This window comes from Perna viridis, chromosome 9 (assembly GCF_037379345.1).
Source record: "Perna viridis isolate PV_CMFRI_1.1 ecotype Kerala chromosome 9, ASM3737934v1, whole genome shotgun sequence".
Classification (NCBI taxonomy): Eukaryota; Metazoa; Mollusca; class Bivalvia; order Mytilida; family Mytilidae; genus Perna; species Perna viridis.
In genome coordinates, this window is record NC_142453.1 from 13,228,565 (window position 1) to 13,246,650 (window position 18,086).

General features: G+C 33.9%; 1 protein-coding gene across 2 annotated transcripts; it reads left to right on the forward strand.

Annotated features, from left to right (window-relative positions):
• On the forward strand, nucleotides 1-17,641 carry LOC148606848 (uncharacterized). Of its 2 annotated transcripts, XM_088543452.1 has the most exons (8): nucleotides 1-558; nucleotides 1,442-1,587; nucleotides 1,946-2,090; nucleotides 5,960-6,067; nucleotides 8,513-8,692; nucleotides 11,518-11,538; nucleotides 13,023-13,224; nucleotides 14,146-17,641. In XM_088543452.1, exons 1-8 carry the CDS (start codon nucleotides 498-500, stop codon nucleotides 16,940-16,942), a joined length of 3,660 nt encoding a protein of 1,219 aa, XP_088399578.1. In that variant the 5' UTR covers nucleotides 1-497; the 3' UTR covers nucleotides 16,943-17,641. The 2 variants fall into 2 exon arrangements, with proteins under 2 accessions (XP_088399578.1, XP_088399579.1); XM_088543453.1 differs by lacking the exons at nucleotides 1-558; nucleotides 1,442-1,587; nucleotides 1,946-2,090 and adding an exon at nucleotides 2,336-2,388.
• The last annotated feature ends 445 nt before the right edge of the window (nucleotides 17,642-18,086 follow it).

The following is an 18,086-nucleotide window of genomic DNA, read 5'->3' on the forward strand; positions in this document are numbered from 1 at the left end:
AAAATATGCATTGTTCATTTTTGCACACTGATATCTGCAAGCAAGAAATATGTAGAAGTTTACTCAAATCATGAAGAAAACAATACTACTTTGAGAATTTTTTCATGATTTGTCGTCTTTAAAAAACTTTCAGTGAACGCAAATTTGTATCTACATTCGCATGATTATATTAAACGAGGCAGGGTGTCTAAATCCTTGGCTTAATTTGTAAAGTTGTTGAAACTATTAAAGTGTATTTGTATGGTTCAGTAATGTCTTTGCATGCTTTTTTTATTTGAAAAAAAACTCAATTGCCTTCGAAACAATGTCTAGATTATGACCTCAGTTTGACCCAGTTTGAAAACATAATCCATATTTAAGACCAAGTCTAAATGGAATTAAATTATTATATGATTATTAATAAGGCATGCACACGCACAGTGTTGGGTACAATAATTGAACTGACAGACCGATTAATCTTCAGGTTATTGTCTTGAGAAGTTTGGTGGAAAGGAAGAATGGATCAAGTTTTGGTTTTTGTGTTAGTTCTCATCTTTTCTCCAGTAATTTTTTCTCTTTGTAAGTATAATTACAATCATTTAAATAGTTAAACATTTGTTAAAGAAATTAAGCAATAAATATGCAGACGAGTGGATCCCTATATGCATTTAGGATGAATAAAATTACGGTACAATATAAATTGATATAACCAAAAAATCCATTCTTTCCTATTTTGTTCGGTAACGATTGTCCATTTACTTAGAACGGACTCAGGAGCAGCTCCGGTCCCGTGCCACTGATTCTAGAATGGGAAAAATAGTGTAAGAAAGGAATAAAACGACCAGTGCCCTGAAGTTAATATATAGAGAAAATATGCTTTATTTAGTCTTGAATCCAGAAGGTAGTGTTGGGATATCGACAAAACTGTTATTCTGTATTCATTTATAAACTCGAATCTGACATTTCACTTAAAACCAATCATTTTATTATTAGATTTAAAGTAATTCTGCCATTTCAATTCTAATTTGCTATATTTAAAAGAAGCTCTCTTAACTTTATATTTTACATGTCCAAAATTATCACTCGAAAGAAAAAGAGTGCAATTCATTCCGCATTTTTGAATACAGGCAAGTCTGTATTCATTTCCGACTATATTTCGTTTACAGTTTTGAGAAGTTTTCTTTTCATTTACATTTCGAAAGCGCTAAATAGGTCATGATATATCTTTTGATTCATAGAAAATTATAAGTGAGTTGAATGATTCATTTTGTGAAACACGTTTAATTAACATGTTGTGATACATGTATAATTATTTCAACATTTCCTTCCTCCAAAATTATATATCTTTGATTATTACGTCTATTAGTTTTATAGGAGAGAACATATTGTTGTGGGAACCAGAATTATGAAAATTTGGAACCTGTATTATCATACCATTCCAAAATTTTAAATATTCTTTAAGATGAAGTATTGAACCTGAATTGTGCTGGAACTGGCTCTGATGCAATAACGTACACGTGGAACAGGCCGTCGGACCCAAGCAGAGTGGTACAGGGGTATAAATTGAACTTAGAAAGAACAGATGGACTGGTGACGGATGTCATTCCGGTAAGACTAGCAACTGCTGATATTTTTTCTCTCTGCACTTATATCATAGCTTTAAAGGAAGTCCAGTAAATAGGCTTATCCTATATTTATGAAATATTCTTTAATATAACGAGAATAAGTATGGTGTATATAATTACACTTACTTAATATCATATCGGTTATCTGATAACCCTTTGAAACTTTTTGTTCATGACTAAATGCACAAATATAAAATATGAAAATAACAAAGATCCAAAAGTTACTGCACACGAACGAGATTAACATAATACGGTAACATCGGGTACATCACGGCGCTCTATTCTGACAATAAATAACAACGAAGAGACAGTATAGTGACAAATGACAAAATATTTTCCAGACGCTTGATATTAACGACTACTATACAGAGAACTTCACATTCTCCAACCTGGGAAGTTATGCTGTATATACCTTAAGTATATATACATATACAACATCCGGAAACGAACCTACACAAACAGTTACTTGTCGTTCACTAACTGGAGGTAAGAATCAATGACATCAGTTACATGTCGATCACAAACTGAAGGTAATAATCAATGACATCGGTTACTTATCGTTCACTAGCAGAAGGTAAAAATCTTTCGGTTGCTTGTCGTTCACTAACTGGAGGTAAGAATCAATGACATCAGTTACATGTCGATCACAAACTGAAGGTAATAATCAATGACATCGGTTACTTATCGTTCACTAGCAGAAGGTAAAAATCTTTCGGTTGCTTGTCGTTCACTAACTGGAGGTAAGAATCAATGACATCAGTTACTTGTCGTTCACTAACTGGAGGTAAGAATCAATGACAACAGTTACTTGTCGTTCACTAACTGGCATCGGTTACTTGTCGTTCACTATCGTTCATTAACTGGAAGTAACACTCAATGACATCGGTTACTTGTCGCTCACTAACAGGAGGTAGGAATCAATGACATCGGTTGCTTGTCGTTCACTAACTGGAGGTAGGAATCAATGACATCGTTTACTTGTCGTTCACTAGCTGGAGGTAAAAATCATTGAAATCCGTTGCTTGTCGTTCACAAACTGGAGGTAGGAATTAATGACATCGGTTATTTATCGATCACAAACTGAAGGTAATAATCAATGACATCGGTTACTTATCGTTCACTAGCAGAAGGTAAAAATCTTTCGGTTGCTTGTCGTTCACTAACTGGAGGTAAGAATCAATGACATCAGTTACTTGTCGTTCACTGATTACGCGGCGCCGAATGGGACTTGATCTCTTTGTAATCAAAATATATTTTGTGTGCACAAAATTAAATTCTATCAGAACAAAATCATTTTTGTCAAAACTACTATGTTATACAGACTTGTTTTATGATCACTTCAATTTTGTGATGACAAATATCATTTTAGTCATGACAGGTGTGCAAATATTAACTTATTTTCATAGAAAATTTATTTTTGTTACCTGATATTGAAATTAAATAATTGATAATTATTAATTAATTATTAATAACAATTGAGACAAAATTAAAATTGTATGCAAAATGTTGATTAAATTAGTTGGCCTAGTGATTTTGTAATTAAAAGAATTTCTTTTTGAGACAAAAGTGAAAATTGAATACAAAATTCAATTTTGTATGCAAATTAGTTTACAGAATCCTTTGGATATGCAAATGAATTCTTTCATCACTGTTTTGCAAGTAGGCCTCCAATTGGATATAGTAACAATGGGTCTCGCAGGTGTCCGATTACTTCGAGCAAGGGCATATCATATGGTTGATGCGCTATTCTGCGAAAGTAAGTAATACCTAATAAAGTATATATGTCAGGTATTGCTTATTTTAGCAGAATAGTTCATATTATCCATATACTGTCCATACCAGAAAAGCTCCCTTAAACTCACCTAGGGTCACCAATTATGTACTGTGTATTGTTTCCGCCAGAAAAGGCCACCTTTTGCGCCAAATACAAATAAGGAAATTAAATATCAAAAAGGTAAAAATCTAAAACAAAACGATCATAAAATAAAGAAAATGAGTCAGATATGAATAGATGAAAGATAAGAAGATCTGCATGCTATATTAAAATAACTTTTTTTGAACATTAATCCGCCAGGGAAAGCTGCCGGTCCAAAGTCCGAAAGAGGGAGAGAATCTGTATTTACATTTTAAAAGTTAAAAAAAGTCTTATATTTCTTATATTTTTACTTGCCAAAGAGATGAACAACCAATTATATTATATTATAGAGATTAAAAAAAAACGGTGAATAACATACAATAACCATACCACGCATCTAATGTAGCATTACAATAATATCAAATATAAATTTACCTGTATTCTGGTGCAAAAGGATCTTTTATTTATTGGCGCAATTTAACTAAGAAAATGGAAAAGTAAACTGGTGCGAAAGGAGTACTGGCGCAAAAGAGTTGTGACGCAAAAGGCCTCCTTTTTGGCGCAAAAGGAAAACGCCCGTTTATTAATATAGCCCAGCATCAAAGGAAGAACGTTACACAGAGTGTCACTATTTTATTTGTACCGTCCTGTTCAAGTCCTGAATACAGTGTGCAAATTAGTTGTGTATTCACCACGCGGGGATGTATACCTAACGAAAACGAAAAACTGACAGAAAATGAGAAGAAATTTAGTCTTCTTACTTTATAAACACGATTATTGCATTCATATACAGATCAGTGGACCGCTCTGCATCTTATACACAAGCTATTTTCGAAGATGTATTAATTTTTTCGGGCACGTGTATACATTTTCTATGTACCCAAATGGAGAATGAGAACTGCAATCGGAACTACTCGGTCATTCCGCTACACTAAAAAGTAACGTTTTTCTTTTGTGTAACTATACTACAGAAAGGCTGAGGTGTTACGATTGTGACAACTGATGACGTAAAACTTCCATATATTGTAATTGAGTGTTACTTCCGGTTTTCATTTTTATGCATGCTAATTTGGTCGTCGTGAAAACACTGAAAAATCATTCTAACTTTATTTAGCGCTAACCTGATGAGAAAAAGGTTTGTTACACTCGTATCTAAGCATACTATAGTTTTTATTAATATAAACGTTACAAAATGATATTTGTTTATGTCACGTCTCCTTTAATCTGAACTCATTTTTGTTGAGCAAAACTCAAATTTTGTCTGTACAAAATTGAATTTTGAGTACAAAACCACTAGAGTCCCATTTGGCGCCATGTACTAACTGGAGGTAAGAGTCAATGGCATTGGTTACATGCTGTTCACTAAATGGAATATTGATTTTAATGTTCACTTACATGTGATTCTAAGAATTAAAAATGTTCTAATAACATAACTGCAGTTTTGATTAATAGCAGAACGATAATAAAATCAGTCAATGAAAGCAACGTCCAATATCTTCTCAAGCTCGATATCTAACCGGGAAACAGAATTGCGATCAGATGACTTAAGTTTCCATGTAAGAGCGTCTTTAAGGTCAAAGGGTAAAAAGAAAAACTATACCAACTGCGTTGGAAAAAAAAGGAGAAGCTTTACTAGCTGTTACAACATTTCAATATTAAACTTTATCGCTGTGGCAACATCCCTTCAGCACCTGTGTATGGAGTTTTCATATCACAACTCATACGTTATGCCAGAGCTTGCCGTAACTACGCAGACTGTTTGTATCGTGCTAGGACTCTTATAGTTAGGCTTCTGGAACAGGGTCATGTTGCTACAAGATTGAAGTCATCACTACAGAAGTTTTATGGTCGCCATCATGCACTCCTGGATCGTTATGGTGTATCCATCTGTACCATAAAACCTGATTTGTTCTTCGTGCCATAGTTTTCCTTTCCTCTTTCGTCTACCCCGGACTTGACTTTTTATGAGCAACTCGGCGGGTGTTTCTAGAAAAGCAGAGGACGCTTACCCTACCGGTGCACCTGGTCAATGCTCCCAGTTTTTAGTGGAGTCCGAGTTGCTCATTTGCTTTTATTACTTTGTATTATTAGTTTAGTCACTTAATGTTCTTTGTGTGTATGTCTGTTTTCTATGTTTGGTCTTTGTTCCTAGATAACTTTCTTTTAAAATCCGTAAGAACCTTGGTTCCTTTGATTACTCTTTCTATATACGGAACTAGGAGATTTGTTGGTGTTTTTTATCCGTACATTTGCATATAGACCAAAATGCTTAAGCAAACTAAATACTTCGTCGAATATAGTCTTGTCTGTGTTTGGAGCAATAAAAGTTGGAACTAAAATCTTATGCAATGAAAAAATAATGAAATCAATCTGTATAATAGGTAAACAGTATACATGTACTAAATATTATGCAATATTCATACTGATACGACTAAGTTTATCTTCAGGACCGATATAAACCGAACATACCCCTTTGTGACGTATGTATGATCTATTATAGTTCCATATCAAGCTCCAGCTCAGGTGGAGGCCGTTGGTATTTCTTACACTGAGATAGCAGTAAACTGGACAGAAGTTGCAGAAAAAGACAGAGGTGGAATTCTATTGGGTCAGTTAATTTAACAATGTCGTGATCATAGCGTATAGTTATAGTTTAAGTTGGTTAGTAAAACAATAATTGGCTTGTATACATGTATATAGATATAAACGTCTCAGAATGTGACGACTCTATGCGCTACACTGCTCCATCGGATCAAATTGATACAGGGAAGATAATTTAAACTTAAAGAAGAATCCTCCTCGTAGGATTAATCTAGAGCTGTAACAGTACACGATGTATGGTAGTTCGGGACAGTTCATCTAGATGTTATGATGTAGGATAGAAGATCAAATTAATGATGTATGTCACAACAAATCAATTTTACACGAACGTCTCTATCCTACATAATAACGCCTAGATGAACTGTCCCGTACTACCATACATCGTGCACTAAGTTGCAACCCTAGATTAATCTTTTTTTTTGTGCAGGCGGTGTTGTCATGGATATCACAGTGGTACGAGTTCGAATCCCGCGGGGGGAAAGACCAAAAATTTGCTTCGCAACTTTGACAGTTCTATCATCGTTGTGAATTCTTCAGACACTTCGGTGTGTATATATATATATAAATATATATATATATATATATATATATATATATATATATATATATATATATATATATATATATATTAGTCCTGTTATAGGTTTGAGGTCTGTCATATTGGTCGAGGCGGTCGTATTGGTCCCGAGGCATCATCGAGGGCCAATACGGCTGTCAAGGCCAATATGATTGACCGAAACCTGTAACAGGGCCATTATGAAATTACATATTTATTAACAATTTTATTAGCCAACTCGACTAGATGATTTGTAGAACAGTTGTTTTCGTGTTTTACCAAGAACATGTAGGTTTATTTGCATTAATCAGTCTTAAATATCCTTTTTTGTATAAAATGGAAGATTTTTTTGTGTTTCTGCAGCTTTTAGTCCTGGTGATCAAAGTTCATTAAATCCAATTCTAACTCAAAATGGCCGTGACAAACGACCGGAAGTTAAGATGCCGTATTGGCTCTGGTTTGATCCATATTGACCTCGTATAGATGCCCGGTTTGAATTCATATCGGTCAGTTTTTGACATATTTTAACATATTTTGGGTAGTTGTTTAATAAATATATATATAAATTTATATAGCGTCTAAGAATGTGACGACTATGACATGTCAAAATCTGTATCGAGTGCGGTATCAAAACAAACACTTATAATGCATATACAAAAAGGTATATTTTGATCTAAATATATGATATTCTTTCCGCGGGACTGGAATTCGTACTGCTCTGACATCTGTGGCAACACCGCCTGCACAAAGTCCTGCGCCTTAGACCACTCGGTCAGCTAGGCTTTATACTAGTACGATGTTTATGTCACGACTTGCACAAAAATTAAAAAAATAGAAATCAATAAGAAAAAAATACATTGTTCACAATGTTTTATATTACATTAAAAGGCTAGAAGACAGGTAAATAAAAATACCCGTTTGTAAATTAATTAAAATGGGGGGTATCAAATAAGGTAAATCCATAGGTAAAAACGCATTCGTGAACATATAAAGTGAGGAGGACAAACACAAGAAAATACAGAAATACACTGAGTCGGAGGCGAGTGGTCCCTGGTTCTTGCATGATACACGTCATGCTGTCCGAAAAGAGCGTGTCTGATTTAAAGAGCCAAAAACAAGTATTTTTCCTGTCTCCAAACAAAAACACAAGTAAAGTGTATGAATCTCTTTGAATTTGCAATTTAAATGTCTAAATTACAAAACGGGATTTTGATTGATTTTTGAAGTTATAATCGTGCTATTCAGGTGGAGGAGTACACAAGTGTTTTTTTTTAAATAAAGATTATCTATATATAAGACAAGTGTATGACTATTGATTTAAACGAAACTGTATCACAAAAGTCAGGCTGGTATTGAGGGTGATTACCATATATGTGGAGGTGTTAGGTGTTTTCGGGTTTTCGGGCAAGTTTTACGTAAAAAATACAGTATTTTTTGTTAAATATCTGTATCAAAAGAGGCAAATGGAATCCAACTGGGATGGAAAATGCTCCTATTTTCATTTTTTTTTGTTATAGTGATATTTAAACAGATATCTAACTATAAAACCCAAAATAAGAACTATGTCGTCAAAGTCTGCATTATAGATTTGAATGAGTGTAGTGTGAGGTGGATAGTGATTTATGCTTTTTTTTGATAACATGCTAAATTATTTTAACAATTGAAAAACATCTTTTCAGCATGTACATAACACGTATATTTTATTTTTAGCTATTTTTTTTTCACATATTCCCCAGTTTTCAATTTTGATCCACATACGTAGCTTATATTATGGATAATAATATATTCTGACTTTAACACAATTCAAATATCTCCTTTGGACATCTTCATACACGAGAACGCGGTAATATGTGTTTTCCACACGGACTGCAATTACATTTTCATTTAACTTTTCAGGATATAAAATCGTGTACTACAAATATGTGAGTTCTTACAAGACGTATATAAATGTTAGTAATACGACCACACAATATACAATAACTGGATTAGATTTTGATACCCATTACTTAGTTGGTCTGATAGCTTTCACCAGTGCTGGAGACGGTCCTGTCACAACGGATACAAACAAAACATTAGGTAAATATTTTAGCTCATCGATGAAAATGAAAATGTAAGGTTAGATTTAAAACAATAATGTCAAATGACAGGAATGAAAAAAAATCGTTCGCATGAAGTAAAATACGACACTCAATGTTTTAACTTTCAGTTCAAAGGTCGAATTCAGGACTGGAACTGTACTTGCTATAAGTCCCTCTTAGTGATATATACGACACACAAAATTCTCTGATAACCCACTTCTACATGCTGTGAAAGAGGCAGAGAGATGCATGCAATCAATAAACTTTTTCATTTAATCTCAAATAAGAGAGGGAATTGTAGCAAGTCTACACCGGGACTAGTCGTTTAAAAAAAATCTTAAACACAACATAGTCTTGTGATTTGTTAAACCATAACTCAAAGTATTATAGACACAAAGGTCTTCGGCCGACGATCGGTAATTCTACATTGGCATTTTGTTATGAAATAGAGCCAATAAGAGAGGGAATACAGCCCAAATCAAACAAAGTTGGTGTTGTAAAAATGTTACAAAATAGTAGTATTTGATTGTCCTAAACTGCTTTTACAAATATATTGAATGTTCAAGTCAATATAGGTGCTAAAAGTGTTATTTTCTGTGTCAGAGAATACCTTGAATTTGCACATTTAAAACCATATTTTAGTGTCCGCATGTGAGTTTTACAAAAATAGTTTGCCCATGTTTTTTTACGACAGTGTCTTCTGTTGAGAAAAAAAAACTGCATTTGTAATTTCAATGCAAGGGTATTTGAAATGTACAGACTGAAAACGAAATTTCAAGAAATTCACCAAATAATATACTTTTTCCTCACTTTGGAAATGCTATACAAGTAGACTGATTTGATTAAACCCTTAATATGTGCTTTGATCCAATAAAAATGCATTTTGAAATACTTCATTAATTTTTTGAACAATAAGTTTCGAAAACATTACATTCTAGTTTTAGGAGGCCTGAAATTGCCCTTCTGTCTTCATTACGCTACTTCTTATTTTAGGAGGTGAGTAAAACATTGGTAAGAACAGTTCCACCTAAAAGTCTGTATGTATCCTCCCATGTTTTTTCTTACAGACTAAAACCTACTAGTCATATCCAACCGGCAGATCACTAGTATGACCCCCTTTTTCTTATAATAGTTTTAAATGAATAACTTATCCCGTGTTCTAGAACATTCTTCCTTCCCAAATAAGTAAATGTCTTCTAACAATATGTTAATTTTTGAGACTTCCAATTTAATGTCATTCAATAAATTCATTTATTATCTTACACTTAATATTTAACGATAAAATTGTTTCCGTGTTTCTTCTTTTATATACATTTTATATACATTAGCCGAAATATTTCTTACTCTGAATCAACTAAAAACTTTAACTCCTTTAATCAACTTAACCACCGACTCCTTCAATCAGTCAAAGACTCCTTTGATCAGCTAAAAAATCAACTCCTCTCATAACCCCTCCAATTAACTCAGCATAAACTCCTTCAACGTCCAGCTTGCTTTGATCTCTTTCCTCTTACATTTCATAGCATATACTTTCACGACTAAATACTAGAGTCTCCAGAGGCCAAAGAGTCTGAATCGCATACATCAAAAAAAAAATATGGCCATCTTATTTGATAAAGCAGAACAAAATTATATATCATTTATTTAGGCCCTCTCGTAACATCATTACATGAAAGGTTCTTAATAAAATAAAAGTTTCTAAATGTATTCATTTTGAGAATCTAACACCCAAGGGGTCTGAGATTTCCCAATCATGCACGAGAAAAGCGGGTGTTTGATTATTTTTCTCATTTCGAGTATTCCACCCGTGCACCTGGTCCATGCTCCCAGTTTTTAGTGGAACCCGAGTTGCTCATTTGCTTTTGTTACTTTCTATGTATGATTTTAGTTACTTCGTGTTCTTTGTTGTGTATGCGTGTTTTCCATGTCTGGTCTTTGTCCCTGGATTACATTCTTTTTATTACCGATGTAACATTGGTTCCCTTGATTATTCTTTCAATAAAAAGATCTCATCTGCATTTAACATAGATCGCGACCAGGTGTAGGATATGACCGCTCATTAACATTTTATTTAATTGTGCCATTTTTAAGGGAAAGCGCACGTTTTCTGTCTCTACCCGTGATCTCACATAGCTAAAAATAGGATTTTTTCTTGTCTCTTCAGTGAGAAATAAGGATCTCAATTTTTGTTATCTTTCAACGTCGCCAATTTTAATTCGGGTGCATTGTATTTTGAAGTCTTTCATGGGCCTACCTATATGGGTATTTCTGTCAGTACATAACGGCTAAACTTGCGAAATCATCATTTCTTGCTTTTCAAGAACTATAACTCTCATATTGAAATTTCGACTCAATGGAGACTCCTTGAAACTGAATGAAGAAGATTGCGTTTTTTTTATATTTTTATAAGAAATATGTAAAAATTGACAACTAAACCAATGCAATGGCCAAGTTATACACTCAATCAGAATAATCAATCCAATTTTTTGAAAAAAAAATTAGTAAGAATCCATTTAGCAGTTTCAAAGGAGACACATTGAATAAAATACGACTACAAGACGGCCGCAATTAGTATCCATGTATGGGCCTGTGGTCCGGGTGAGCTTAGAAAAGCAGAACTTTCACCGAAGATTTCGCCATATCTAAATATATTCACTGAAATGTAATTATCTCAGTTTCTTTGAAATGTATACTTTAAATTCACGGTTTAATAGATTTACTGATGACGAAGTATCACCTGATTGATGAAGGCTACCTAAAGTCTACTTCTTTGTTTTTGACAGAAGATCTAATCATTTTCTAGTAGTTGCATTTTTTTTTCAGGCTTACCGACGAACCCTCCAGGTAGGTCATTCATATTTGTGGTAAGACATTGTTATACATGAAATATTATATTTCTTTTTGATTATTAAACGTTTCAAGTTAAAATTGAATATTTGTATTCGAAAGCCCTATATTGTGCATGTACTTTAGATGCAGGATAGGCTTACTAGACGTGATCCTTATAGGTAGTCTTGTTAGCCAAACATGAAAGAGAAAACTTGTAAAGAATGTTGCTTATGCATTCTTATCTTGTTTATGCAGAATAACTCAATTTTACTTTCTCTTCAAATGACTATTCTGATCATCGTCAGATTTCAGCTGTCATCCTTGTGAAAGCATTATTAATTTTAAAATGTCAACCCGGAAGATTCTTGAAATGTCATCTATATAGAAAGTAGAAGGACGTGTGGAAAGATCCTAATACATGTAGTGATTATAAAGAACAATTAAAATTTTAACTACTAGTATGTCAATTTTCAGACACTATAGCTGACTTTCTGTCGCCATCTAATTTTTTTAAGTTTAAGGAGTTAAACATACTAAACACAAGCTATATGTTTACAGTTAGTGCATGGGCTATCAATGCTAATTTTGCTAATACCTTTTTTTATTATTCTATACTAAAAAAAAAATTTTACATCCAGTTCATAGACCTTTCATTCAAAACAGGAAAGATCGAGAAAAGAACAAAAAGTTGTGTTCGTTTCAGCTTCAAAGCAACATAAAGAGAACAATTTACAACTACGAATATTTTGTGATCAAACATGGACTCTCTGCTTGTTACATCGGTGGATGATTAAAAATACCAATCATATTCATAATGCAAATGTTGGTATGCGGTATGACTCTAATCGAGTTACCTCTCGACAACAGCATTAGAGTCAAATACATAGGAATAAGGAAGATCTAATTGTAGACAAAAGTACTCAAAACAAAACAAAATCGAAACAAGAAACCTCATTCATTACCGAGATGTTCTAGCAAATGCAACACAAGGAATGAAGCATCAGTGTTTGTGGGGATTTTGAATTTTGTAATACTGCAAATTTCGGTAATTTTTTTGGGATAAATTTCGGGTGAATTGTTGAATATCCTCGGAGAGAGGTGGCATCGACTAAGTGACTTTAAAGTACAAACATTCAAATCATTAATATTGCAAATAACAGCGGAGGCGGCACTTATGATCAGGGATCGGGTTGACTAATAGCAGTTACATAACGATTACTTATTTAAAATGTAATCGATTATTAATGAATACCTTTATTAATATAAGCATACGTACACACTTATTGTATAAAACTACCTTCTGTGACATTGGTTATATACTCATTTAGGCCAGCCAGAGTGAAATGAATTCAAAGTTGTATAAGACACTGTTTTTTTTCAAAATTGGGATGAACATTATGTAGAACTTCCAAATTTTAATTTTTTACGGAATGGGTGATCTTCAGTTATTTACACACACCATCACGTTGTCAGATGATATATTATTTGATACATTTTAGATACTGTAAGGAAGTACTACTGCTATGAAGCCATACCAGGAATGTTGGTTTTTGACTGGGATGAGATGCCTTGTACAGTATATGTAGGAATAATGGGAGGACTTCTCGCCCTTAACCTTTTATTTTTGTTCTGTTGCATCATGGCATGTATGAAGAAACCTGATCAAGACGACGACATAACACGTGACAGGGGAGACAGAAGGTAATATGTCAATCAAACCAATTTTATTACAGATTACTTTTCTAACATATAGAATTCTTTAACTTTTCTTCAAGTATAAACTTGTTTCACGAATTCACATAACAATGAGAATTAGTGTCCCCCACTACGAAACGAAAGATGGTAATGGTATGCGTCCGTCTGTAAGGTTTTGCAACTCATCTGAAACCGGTTGACAGTTGATTTTATATTAAGTGTTGTGTATTGCTATGAAATGTAAATATGAATATTGCATCGCCATTTTGATTCCGCAAAGTTTGTTGGAGCCACGTGGCTAAGACTATTTTCAGCATGTTTCAACAATAGAAGACTTTGTGAGGCAATTTATCTGAAATCATTTGGTGTAATCTTTTGGTATTTGGCTTGCTAGATGCATTGTAATGAAGTATTGATGAGTATACTAAAATGCCATGTTGCAAATTTGTTGGAGTTATTGTGCAAAGGTGTTGTGGATGCAATTACACTGAAACTTACACTATTATCTAAACCGCATTTAACATTTATTCATTAGTCATTACTTCCGATTTTGAGTATTTTAATCTTTTCACTTCAACATGAAGCGTCTTCTCTAGTTATATTTTATAAACATAATCTGCCACGGCGGGCGCATTTGGCTACCCCTAGCTATCTTGTCTTAGTAATAAGAATAAATGTAGTAAACAATCATAACCTTATCATATAGGTTAAAGACAAAAACCTTAAATATTTTTGTAGACGAAGGCGACACAATCATTACGACGACGACGAAGAAAGATTGTTTAGAAAGCGTTAAAATGTTTCAGCGATTAAATCATTAAAACTACTCAATGTTATCAAGCCTGTTGTCATATGGAATCATCGACATTATGTCATCACGTCTAGGAAATCTTTCAAACAATAAAACTACAAATTTTCCTTTTCTAGAGATGAATATCCTGACTCAGAAAGTGACGAAGACGACCGTCCTCCATGGGTAACTAAGGGGAATGTCACAACGAGAGATATTATCATCAGATCACCTTCTTTAAGTGAGTTGCCACCAGCATACGACGCTGGATATATTAGGCCAAAGAAATTGGAAAAAGAAGATCCTATGAAAAAAAAACTGCCTGTGGTAGGCAAAAACATCATTGCAAAAAACAAGGCAAAAGATGAGGATCATTACCAGGATGCTAGAGCAAGGGGTCATATAGATGAGAAAGACGATGATTATGACAGTGTGTATAATACAGACGAGTCTCCGCCCGCATCTCCAAAATACAAAACAAAACAAAAAGTTGAACCATTAGATTTAAGTGGTATTTCCACAAAAAAAATCCCAAGAAGCAAAAATGGTCATGTTAATAAATGGATCACATCAGAAGCTTCAGGTGATTCCCCCGTCATGAGTAAGTTTGGTCTGCGAAGTTCGGGCAAACGTAAATATAATGATGACCCTGAGGCCGATACTAATCAACCCAAAGAAAACGAAAATGTAAGTGGTCAACCATTAACCACAGAAAAAACACCGGTAAAACAGGAAAAGGAAAAAACTAGAACAGCCTTGAAGAAATATCCTATCAACGTTGATATTGATAAGAAGAAAGGACATACAGATCAAAATTCATCAAAAAAAGAAGAAACAGATTCTGATGATAACGAGACTGAAACGGACATAAGTAGTTACGACGAATCTAGTGACGACAGCGTTGATGAAAGTACAGAAGAAAAGAGGATAGTACCTAACAAAAAGATAGAAATTCACAACGATCTCATGAAACCAAAGTTTTCTATTGGTCCGATGACTAATGAAGATAGAAATGACAATGACAGAGATAGTATGAAGGTTTATTCAGATGCAAAAGAAACATATAGTAATGATAATTTAGACAAGTTATATTTGTTAGGAATGCGAGAAAAAAACAATATACAAACAAAAGTCATAGTAGTAAATGGTAAAAGCGAAATACCAAGAAGTTTGTCTAAAACTAAAAGTATGCCAGAATTTCGACGAAATGCACAAAAAAGTGACAGACCCAGCACCGATTCTCTAGTTCCACCAGACAACTTCAGATCGGATCCCACAGAGTATGTCAATCTCTACGCCCCTAGTGAATACGATAATAATTACCAACCAAATAAACTCCCACACAGTGCCATGACACGTGGAAGGTACGCAAATAATGATAAGTTACGCATTAGTTTGAGCTCCCCGGATATTAAAACTGGTAAAGATGGCGAAAAAAACAATCCTAAAAGCAGAAACTCACGAAATGTAAAAGGTATTCCATTCAAAAGAAACAAAGTTGATATTTTTCCAGAATTTAAGCGTCCGAAAATGGGTCATTCAGAAATGCCTGAAATTGATGAAGATTACAACGACGCATATGACGACAAACGTATGAATGACCACAATCAAAGAGAACAGGCTTACAACGACCAACCGGGGTTGAATTTCAACAAAGAGCCCTTGCATTATTCAGTCACTTCGCCACAAGAACGTGAAGACATATTGGCATACAACCCTAATAAAGATATTGATCCTGATCTTCTTAAAAGTAATTCAATTGCTGACATTGGTGGAGCTCAGACCAATAAAGACCCTCAAAGATCACAGGATATACTGAGAAAATCGAAATCCGCAGCACATGTAAGAGAACCATATCAACGTAGCCTTAGTAACCCCATACATAGTTATATTAATCCATATGATGACAGTTCGCCTTCACTAAGACGTTACTCTGGAATTCCGCCTGATGGTAGTGATTTTAACACAAAAAGCAAAAAACCAACCATGATCAAACCTCTGTATAACAATTCGCCACGCACTAGGCATAATTCAGTACCTTTGCAAGTTTCTACTAATCAACAGGAAACATCATTTATAACCACGCCAACAAATGAAACAATAAAACAGCTTCCATTGTATAATACTCCCCGTACAAGTGATTATGGAAATAACATACCCGACAGCTATTATGGTATTCCGCTAACTGACGACCCATCTTTGGATAGAAATACCGAACTTCCGTTTTGGGACAAACCGTTATATACTTCAAATACCAAAGACCCACAGTCAAATGATCCACATCATTATCTTTTGAATCCTAAAACGTATCTACCTTTAAATAACTCTAATCCACAAGTAAACAAAACGAAACCTTCAGTGAACAGTCACCAGAGCACAAAATCAAATTTACCTGGGGATCCAGCCACCTCTAAACAAAGACCCCCATCCGACTATTCTGCACCCCCTGGAATGTCGATTGAAAGTGCTCGTGGAAGACATTTACCTCCAACTCCCGTAAATAAAAACAGGGAAGACGATGTTGATAGCGAGAAAGAACCAAAACAAGGATTACCCATCATGCCTAATTTAAATCTCAACCAAAAGAATACTGCAAGGAGTCAAACAGATCCTGATAGAGACGATGATAAACCAAAAAATCCGAACGTTGACGAACTAAATGATCCTGACCCAGGTAAACAACAATATAAACCAGCATTAAAGGGGATTTTGAAAAAAACATCAAATCAGTCTGACAAAGAAACTACAAATGAAAAACCAAAGTCTGATAAAGAAGAATCTAATGAGAAAACGAAAGACACTAAATCAAATGAAACACCAATCCCCGGGAATGGCGGAGAAATTGATCCAGATATTCAAGTTGTTATGAAAATGTCACAGTACAAAAAAGTTCTTGGCTTTATAAGCAAGCTTAAAAAAGCATCGGGAAAGTGAAGACAATTATATTGTTTTTCTGTAACTAGAAACAATGTGTCCTATTAGTTCACTATAGTTCGATGATAAACATCTTTTAAACGACATTTGACAAGACAATAAATATATCTCAATTTTCAGTATAAGAATTGTCGTCTGTCTTATCATGTTGAACTACTACTTTTAAATCCCTCAATGTTACAATTTTGTTTCTTGTTAGTGTAGTCAATTAATGACGATTTATTTTTTTTCTGGGATTAATTGTTTTCATTCATGCCTTTATCTTTCGAAAATTTAAATTCCGTTATTATTCATCTATGACATTATTGGTTGACGATTCTCTTTAAGATTATTACATGTATCACTGTAAGTAAGTTTCCATAACAGAATAACGTTATAATAAATGTATTTATTTAAAAGGGGATCGCAAAAAAATGATAAAAATGTGTAGTAAGCACTTTTCTTTCGTATGGATGTTATTTCTGCCATCGACAAGTTGAGCTGTCTAGATAATTATGTCAATATGTCGACATTTTATATATGCAAATTACCTCCCACTTTGTGAGCTGCAAGTAATAAAATCTGTAGACCTGAAGGGTGCCTTTGGATGTTATTCAAAGTCTTTATGACAAAAGTTAAACCTTAATCTCAAGACAAATTTAAGTATTAGTAAGTCTTGATGTAGTGACGTAATGTAAATTGTACTTATTCAACTTAATAAATAATAAAATGATAAATCTGTTGTTAACTAACAAACAGCGGCTGAACTCTCACGGCTCATTGTATTGGCATTCATTGCTGCCAAAGGCCAATATGACAACCTTTAGATACAGACAAATGTAACTTAGAGAAAGTGAAAATCCCTTCGCAACAATATTATAATATCGGTAAAGAGAATGATAAGAAATTTACTGTAGAAACGATATTAATAACTTCAAAACAAAAGAACATTTTATAAAGTTAACATCGATATAATAAGCAGTATGTTATAATTTAGGTTTTCATTCGACAAAAATCAAATAAACATTTTGTGAGTGTAAGTGAAACATGATATGCCACTATTTCACTTACATTGTAAGTACGAAACAGATTTGAGTTGCCACCAGTTATTGTAATTTAACCGTGCTGATTTAAACTAAAATTGACGATGTCGTTGCCCAATGAT

Bases quoted from the DNA above. Each gene is read 5' to 3' on its own strand.
- LOC148606848 (XM_088543452.1), top strand. From the start codon at position 498: ATGGATCAAGTTTTGGTTTTTGTGTTAGTTCTCATCTTTTCTCCAGTA. The intron at 1,588-1,945 runs GTAAGACTAGCA...AATATTTTCCAG, and splicing joins TGGTGACGGATGTCATTCCG to ACGCTTGATATTAACGACTA. The intron at 6,068-8,512 runs GTCAGTTAATTT...TTAACTTTTCAG, and splicing joins CAGAGGTGGAATTCTATTGG to GATATAAAATCGTGTACTAC.